The sequence below is a fragment of the Zingiber officinale genome, chromosome 2B, assembly GCF_018446385.1.
Source record: "Zingiber officinale cultivar Zhangliang chromosome 2B, Zo_v1.1, whole genome shotgun sequence".
In the NCBI taxonomy this organism is placed as follows: Eukaryota; Viridiplantae; Streptophyta; class Magnoliopsida; order Zingiberales; family Zingiberaceae; genus Zingiber; species Zingiber officinale.
The window spans coordinates 75234760-75243664 of NC_055989.1; the positions used below are offsets into that span (position 1 = coordinate 75234760).

At 38.5% G+C, this 8905-nt stretch overlaps 1 protein-coding gene and 1 long non-coding RNA gene across 2 annotated transcripts; one reads left to right on the forward strand and one right to left on the reverse strand.

Annotated features, from left to right (window-relative positions):
• Positions 1-369: 369 nt before the first annotated feature.
• LOC122049198 lies at positions 370-2068 on the reverse strand. The gene is made up of 3 exons (XR_006130874.1): positions 1819-2068; positions 1542-1602; positions 370-428 (listed from the first exon to the last, which is right to left on the reverse strand). It is a non-coding gene; the product is annotated as an uncharacterized LOC122049198 (long non-coding RNA).
• A 2589-nt stretch (positions 2069-4657) lies between these two features.
• Positions 4658-7667, forward strand: LOC122045917 (disease resistance protein Pik-2-like). The gene has a single exon (XM_042606350.1). It carries the CDS (start codon positions 4738-4740, stop codon positions 7507-7509), a length of 2772 nt encoding a protein of 923 aa, XP_042462284.1. The 5' UTR covers positions 4658-4737; the 3' UTR covers positions 7510-7667.
• The last annotated feature ends 1238 nt before the right edge of the window (positions 7668-8905 follow it).

Genomic DNA, 8905 nt, shown 5'->3' on the forward strand with positions numbered 1-8905 from the left:
GAAATAAAGCCAAAACCCATGAACAGAAAACGAAAAATCGGGCTCTGATACCAATAAAATTGTCACGCCCCAGAGGAGTCCATGCCAGACAAAAATCCGACAGCATCTCCCCTGTACCGGTGACAATATGAAGCATACATACATACATCACAATATATAAACATAAACAACATATTCATCAGCCCACACGGCTGGAACATACATAAAATAGAAACAACATAACCACGAAATGTATCAATTATATATATATCTATCCATAGACTACAATTACTATACAGATAAACGACATCTGTAACAAAAGTGCAAAATGTAAATACAGCGAAACAAAAGTAAAACAAACCAGAAAATCAGCACGTCGAGATCTCTGAGCAACTCTATGAAAGTCCAAAATCAACAGTAATATCAAAAGGATCCCTGTGTCTGCAAAACTAGAGACCAAGGAATGTAGCAAATTAGCCAAATGGCTAAGTGGATACTCAAGAAAGATGTGCATGAATTTAATCTTATTGAAGAAGTCAAGGAAGTAGAATAAATCATCATCTTTTGTTACAACTTTAGGATTATTCTTAAAGTTCTACATTTATACATATATATGTATAATTATCTTCTCATTATCTATAATCAGGTAAAATTTTTAGATAGAGTTTGGGATCTTCACCTTATCATCACTTGTCATCATTAATAAAATCAATTCTTCAATCTTATTATTTAATCACTCAATTATAAGTTATCATGGTAAGATCAACATGTATATCAATAGTCTGAATCTGGTAAATCAACTAAAAAGTGAATCACTGGAGCCAAGATCATCAGAGTGAAATATCATATGGATAGGCTAAAAGCCTCCTAAGAGTATAAACTGTCGCATACGTCATCTGACGTACGGGCTATCAGCCCTCACCGGTGGAAGACATAATAAACACTGACCGAGGGCTACATCACGCCAACACGCCTCGGGTGTACGATCAACCGCCGCGCTACCACAATAACATGTGGGCGGTCCAGTACTCTAATATAGAGCTCTGGTATAAAGCTAGGCTCATGGTCTTCACTTTTTAATTCTTCATTTACTATCTTTATTAATTCACCGTTATGATTATATTCATCCATTTATCATGATTATTCTCTTTTCATATTGATTGGTCAATCAAGGTAATATTTTCGTATCAAATCTATTAATTTATCATTATAGGGTCCACAGATAAAAAGCTACAAGTATCAACAGATAGAGTATCAAAAGCATGAAGTATGAAAGGTCAAGCAAGTCAAAAGAGACAAGGTATCAACAGAAGAGTAATTCAGAATATTTCTTTAATTTAAAAAAAAAATAACCCTTCCCATATCAATCCCAATATGAACCCACATGTGAACAAGAAATAATATTAATTATTTACCCTCCAATAATTTTAATATTTTAACCCATTTCGCTATTTATAATATCAGTTTAATCCCTATTTTGAAAACAATAATACAACATATACATATTCCAATTTATATATTTATTCATGCACAAGGAAATAGACAAGAGTAGATGTATCCACCTTATATACAGCAAAAATCTCCGAGTATCGGCAGGTCACCGTGCTCCACTCGAGCTCGGATCTACAAACACAATATCAAACATAACTTAAATAATCAAAATACTATCTAATAATAATAATGACCTAAAATCTACACATTATCTCTGATTCAAAATCAGTGAATTATTTTGATCTCGATACCTCGTACCACTTCGCATTCCTAAATACAACATCTGTTCTAATCTAGATAACCCTTCTAACTACACATCAATTTAACCCAAAGCAACCTAAAATATACCTTCTAAGGGTTTTGTGTGGCTGCTGGAAATGAGGACAGCAACTAGGGTTATTTTCCCTTCGTCGTTGGCCGCCTCAGCTAGCTCCGGTGAGCTCCGGCGGTGCTGCCAAGAAAAGGGCAGCAGCTAGGGCTGCTGTTGGAGGAAACAAAAGGCAGCAAGGTGCTGCTGTTGGAGGGGAAAAGGAGAGAGCAACTAGGGCTTTGTTTTTCCCCCCTTTCCTAGTGGTCCGGCGAGCTCCGGCACACTCCGAGGAGCTTCGATGATGTTGCCGAGAAGCAGGACAGCAGCAAGGAAGAGGAAGCTTGTTGCCGTCGGAGAAGAGAAAAAGAGAGAAGGGGGTCGCAAATCTGGAGAAGAAGAAAGGGAAGGGATCTACCCTTCGTCACCACCGGAGAAGAGAAAGGAGCTGCTGCGATTTCTCCTTTTCTGCTGTTGACGAGAAGCAAGGAAAAGAGAAGAAGGAGGGGTTGCAAGGTTCGGTGGGGGAAGGGAAGAAAAGAGGAAAAGAAGGGGGAAGGGGGCACGTGGACAGGTATGGCTTGTTGATTTTTTTTTTTTTTTTTTAATACTTAACAGGGCCCCTCTTGGACACCAAGATGGGCTTTTCATGGGTGGATATGAGGCATTAATGAGGCTATGATAGGGACCTAGAGGAGAAATTGGTTTTGGCCTTCCGACGAGCTTGAGTATCCTATGTTCGCCCCGAACACACAACTCAAGTTTATCAATAATAACTCATTCCACTAGAGAGTTATTATTGCACTACCGCACCAATCCCAAATTACATTATGGGCTCCTTCTTATCATGAGTGTGTTAGTTACCCTGTGTTTAAGATATCGAATGCCCACTAATTAATTGAGTTACTGACAACTTATTTTAATTAATGTCTTAGTCCAAGAGTAGTACCACTCAACCTTATTGTCATGTCGGAGTAAGTCCACCTGCAGGGTTTAACATGACAATCCTTATGAGCTCCTCTTGGGGACATTCTCAACCTAGATGACTAGGACATAGTTTCCTTCTATAATCAACAACACACACTATAAGTAATATCATTTCCCAACTTATCGGGCCTATTGATTTATCGAGCTAAATCTCACCCTTTGATAAGTCAAAGAAAAAAAATACTAAATATATGTGCTTGTTATTATATTATGATTAAGAACACACACTTCCATAATAACTAAGGTCTAGTTCTTTTATTAAGTCAGTATAAAAATAACTTACCTTAAATGGTCCTACTCAATACACTTAGAGTGTATTAGTGTAATTTATTAGTCAAGATAAACTAATACCTAATTACACTACGACTATTCCAACGGTTTGTTCCTTTCCATCTTAGTCGTGAGCAACTGTTTATAATTTATAAAGAACTGATAACACGATCTTCTGTGTGTGACACCACACATCATGTTATCTACAATATAAAATAATTGAACAACTACACTTAACAAATAAATATAGACATTTGACCAATGTGATTCTTTTATTTCAAAAATAAATGTTTACAAAAGCTAGACTTTTAGTATATACTCTAACAGCCCATCGGCTCTCTCCCGTGCCAACATTCTCACTAACTACGTCTCTTGCTCCTTGAACAATCTTCTGTTTCGATTTCTCGTCCCTCGGAAACACTGCACGCTTCCTTCTCGTCCGCCGATCTACTCTTCCGCAGCGCCTCGTCCCTCAGACGCACCGAGTCCGTCGGCTCTCTCCCGTGCCGTCCTTCTTGCTAGCTGTATCTTCCGCTGGACTACCTATGCTCCTAAGTTCTTACACACTTAGACACTGAGTCAAAATACCACAGGACCTAACTTAACTTGTTGACCATATCAAAAGAACTTTGGGATTCAACAATAACAATAAGTGTTCTTTATGATAATAAAGAACCTTTTAAATTTAAAAGAAATTTTTATAAAATGAGAGTTAAATCTGTTATGTTATATGAAATTAAATATTCAGTTACGAAGTGAACACATGAGGAAATAAAAAATAAAAATAAAAAAAAAAATAAAAATTAAAAAAAAAAAAAGATATTAAGATGAATGTACAAATATACACGGATAAAAAAAACTAAAATATTAAATAGAAAATTCATCGAGAATCAACAAGGATGGAAGATTAAAGTTTACTAAACCTAAACAGTCGTTAAGTTGGTAGGTTATGCCGGCTAAGCAAAGTAATGATGTAGAGTTGGACCAAATTTGATCATTATCAAGATGAAAAGGAAAGCCAGTAATTGCTAATCAAATCTCGCTTCCTCTATAATTTGATCATGATCAAGATGAAAACGAAAACCGGTAATTGCGTCAATTCTTGATTCTTGCTTCCTCTCTAATTTATAATGATCAAAATGAAAAGAAAAACCAGTAATTAATAGTCAATTCATTATGTCTTTTTAATTGGAATTGTATCTGTTAATTTGTTGGTTTGCTTGTTTATTTATACCAAATTCACTATTCCTCACAAGCTACAAATCATGCCCTCGGGACGACGGTCTAACGGGAAAGTATAAAGTTGTCATCCAAGCATTCGGATCTCCCGTTATAATATATTTGTAGGATTTCTTTTTTCAAATAACACATAATCACAATTTTTTTTTTTAATAAGATTAAAATTAAAAAATGTTAATTGTAATTATTATAATTTTTTTTATTTAAGTCTTGGGTTATCATCTGTATAAAAGTTAAACATGATGAAAAATTAATCCTCAGATTTTCATAAAAAATTTTCTTTTCTCTTCTTATTTTATCCTTAATTTTTTAATCACTATACTATTCTGCACGGCGTGATGTTATAATCATAATAATTTCAGCTTTTTTTAATGTTCCAAATTAAAACAATTAGAGGACCTGAGAGCTTGACTTATCATTCATTCATCTTTCATCCTAACAACCGCCGGACGGAGATTGGCAGCATGGAGACGACGATAGCTACGAAGCTTGTGGAATTTTCCTTTCAATCGATCGCGGGAAAACTAGGGAAGATGCTAGAGGAAGAAGCCGCGTTGCTGGCCGGAGTCGAAGATGACGTCCGATACATAGTCGCCGAGCACAAAAGCATCACCTCTTTCTTGACGGCCATATCAACCAGGCGCAATCTGGATGTTGAACTGAAGAATTGGGCGCAGGAACTTAGTGAGGTGGCCTACGATGCCGAAGACTCGATCGATGAGTTCGACTGCCATCTCCGATCGACACAAGGTTTTTTCAAGCACTTCCTTCGCAGCATAAAATTATTGAAAGATCGCCGTAACATCGCTACAGAGATCAAGAAATTGAAGGTTCAAGTGGAAGATATTAAAAAAAGGCACGATCGCTATTTTCACCCAAATGAAGCTACAAGCTCTGGCACCGTCACTGGCTTGGACATGACCGACAGATACTCCGATCCACGGATCATTGGCCATTTTGTAGAGGAAACTCAACTCGTGGGCATCAAACAGAGTAGAGATAAGATCATCGGGTGGGTGATGGACGAGAACTGTCCCGAGCTTACAGCGATTTCTCTCCTCGGCTTCGGTGGTTTAGGGAAGACAACTTTGGCTAAGACTGTCTATGATGATCCTATTATCGTCGAAGGCCACTTCCAACCTCGAGCTTGGATCGCAGTGTCACAAAATTACAACATCAAAGAGCTTCTCAAAAAGATTATTAGACAAATTTCAGTCAACGAGAAACAAATCCGAGATGTTTCTGGATGCCGAGATGCCCGTTTGAACACTGAACAACTTCTGAACATGATGGACGAGTCACAGCTGGTGCAGACAGTTAGAGGCCATCTCCATGGAAAGAGGTATTTTATCGTTTTTGATGACGTTTGGAGCGTTGAAGCATGGGAAAGCTTGAGCATTGCATTGCCACAAGGTAAAGAAGGAAGTAGGGTCATAGTCACCACCCGCATTAAGGATGTGGCAAATACAAGTTGTTCTCGTAATCGTCGATTTATATTTAAAATCTCCCCTTTATCACCTGAGCTATCTTGGGAGTTATTCTGTAGAAAAGTATTTGATGCACCGGACTATAATTGTCCTCCAGAGCTAGAAAATATTGGCAGAGAAATCTTGCAAAAGTGCGATGGACTGCCACTTGCAATTGTGACAATCGGAGGTCTTCTAGCTTCCAAGCCTGATAATAATTTTGAGGAATGGAAAGACTTGCGCGACCACCTTCGTTTGGAGATACAGACTAATGATACGCTGTCAAAGATCAATCAGATACTAGGTTTGAGTTACAATGACTTGCCTTACTATCTCAAGCCTTGCTTCTTGTTCTTAGGCACCTTCCCTGAGGATTATGAGATTCGTCGGAAGCGTCTGATGACACGATGGGTTGCTGAAGGGATTGTGAGTGGTGTAGGAGGCTTCCCCGCTGAGAAAGTCGCCGAGCGCTGCTTCAACGAGTTGGTGAGTCGTAGCTTGGTGCAGCCGTCAGAATTTAATGATAATGGGAAAGTGAAATCCTGCCGCGTCCATGACATGATGCTCGAAGTCATAATCTCGATATCAAAGAAAGTGAACTTCGCGGTGCTACTGAATGAGCACACCACTAATCTGCCGCAACATCAGAAGATAAGACGCTTATCCTGGCAGGGAGGAAGCAGTACTGAACTAGTGCCTAACACTGATCTGTCCCACCTCCGATCCTTCACTTCACTTGGTGAGGATGTACCACCACTGAAGGATTATAGAAAACATAGGCTGTTGAGGGCAATTGACCTGGAAGGATGCAGGGCAATTGATTATTTCCACCCAAAGAGCTTTTCCAAGTTGTTTCTTTTGAAGTACTTGTCTCTAAGAGACTGTAATAATATATCAGCGTTGCCAGATTCAATAGGAGATTTGCAGAATCTAGAGTTTTTGGATATAAGACGAACTTTTATTAGTAAACTACCCAATACCATCGTCAAACTCCAAAAACTGGTCTATCTGCTTGGTAGCCCCTTCAATGTATTTAAGTTCCCGAAAGGAATAAGAAAGTTGAAAAGACTTTCCACGTTTGGAATGGCACGTGCTCATAATGTGCATTCGCTACAAGAGACTGGTCAGCTTGTCCACCTCCACAAGCTTGGGATCTATTTAAGTCGCTCTGATCTATCACTCAGAATGCTGGAGGAGATCAGCGCCCTGCTCTCGAAGCTCAATGGCAGCCTTCGATCTCTAAAGATTTGGCATTGGGGAAACAACCGTCTGAAAAAGGCACTAGATGAGGTAGCTTCGCCGCCATTGCTGCTCTGCAAGTTCTATATATATGGCCAACTTGGCGAATTACCTCCTTGGTTTGCATCTCTGAAGCATGTCATCAAGATAACTCTGTCCAACACACGACTGCAGCTCGAGGATCTACAAGTCTTGAGAAATCTCCCCGCTTTGGTCAACCTGGACCTAAGTTGGAAGGCATTCGTCAATAGTGATGAGGATTTGGTCTTCGATCGGGAAGGGTTCGCACAACTTAAGTTTCTGGAAATTGTAGAGCAAGGGGTGAGTTTCGAAGAAGGTGCAGTCCGAAGCCTCGAAATCCTTAAAATATTTCGTCCCCCTAAATCTGTCAATGGCATAGAACATCTGCATGGGCTAAAGGAGGTTCACATTCAGACTGAGAATGATGATATAATTGAGATGCTCAAAAATATTGCAGCAAACCATTCAAATCGTCCCAAATGTTTTGCAAAACTACTCAAGTCTGCTTAAGGCATATGATTTGACTCAGAGGAAGCAGAGCTTTCTGTCAATGCAAAGATGAAATTATTAAAAGATCTGGTGTGGTGTGTACTAGCTAGTTCTCCTCTCCAACTTATCCATTGTTAATACCTTCCTCAATTCATCAACTTGTTTTGCTATTCAAATTATCCATTGTCAATCTCTTCCATCATGCGCTGCTTGTTAGGCTTTGTATTTCTGAAGCAGTATGTAATGTAATCTTCAAACATTGTTCTCTTAATAAGTTGCTATTCAAAATAAGATCGTGATTATATAAAACCAATATGATTTCAGAGAATATCATATAACTGATATATGTACCATATTGTTCTTGAATTAGACATGTAGTGAGTGAAAACTAGAAGTGTAAACATTCTGTAGCCATCCCTTCGATGAATTCATAATTATGTGCTCAGGAATACATCTATATAATATAACTATCATCAGGGGCGGATTCAGGATTTTAGGTTTGAGGGGGCCGAATTAATACGTCTCCTGGCTATGTGATAACTTGCTCAAAAGCATCGTTATAGGCCAGCGTGATTGGATGGTCAGCGACCGGCAGCCTAAACTCTTTCTTCACCTTGGGGGTTTTAGGGTTGGGGGCCGGGTTGATGCATCTCCTAACTGTACGATGATTTGCTCCATGAAAGTGTCATCACAGAGCGTGATCCATGGTTTGCAAGAACAATCTCGGTGTCATCTCAAATTCTACCGTTCCAATTTCAATATTGTTTCACGGAACGATCACAACACGGATTTATAAAATAAATAAATAAAATTTATTGTATAAATTTTTTATTAGAATGAATTTAATAATTAAATAATTAATAATAATAATAATAATAATTAGTTAAGGACTTGCAGAATAAATAAATTTAAATATATAAAATTTATTTAGGAATTTTTAGAATTTAAAATAGATTTTCTATAATATTTTAGAAGATAATTTATGTTAAAATTTAATTAAGTTATTTAAATTGAGAATTAATCAAAATCTAACCTGAACTAATGAACTCCCAATTAATTACCCTATGTTTTTTTTTCTTACGTCGTCTTTCCTTTTTGCACGTCTTGGTCATTGCCACCAAAGTTCAAATCACTTCCTTCCTTAGTTCCTTCTCAGCTTTTCACCTCCCCACCCCCACTGTCTCTCCGTCATGATATATCGCTGGAAAAGTTACTGCCGCCGCCGTGATCTTCCGCCAGACAAGATGCTGCCGTGAGGTCTAGAACGTTATATACAAGAAATTTGACACAGCTCATGCCATTCCAGGCATTCCGCGTCCGTTTTTGACGAATTATATCATGATCAGCCGGTCAGGGGAGAGATAGCCCAAACTTTTCCCCCACCTTGGGGGGGCCGTGGCCCCCCCTAGTCCTATAC

Excerpts from the sequence above, each read along its gene's own strand:
- LOC122045917 (XM_042606350.1), top strand. The coding sequence starts at position 4,738 with ATGGAGACGACGATAGCTACGAAGCTTGTGGAATTTTCCTTTCAATCG.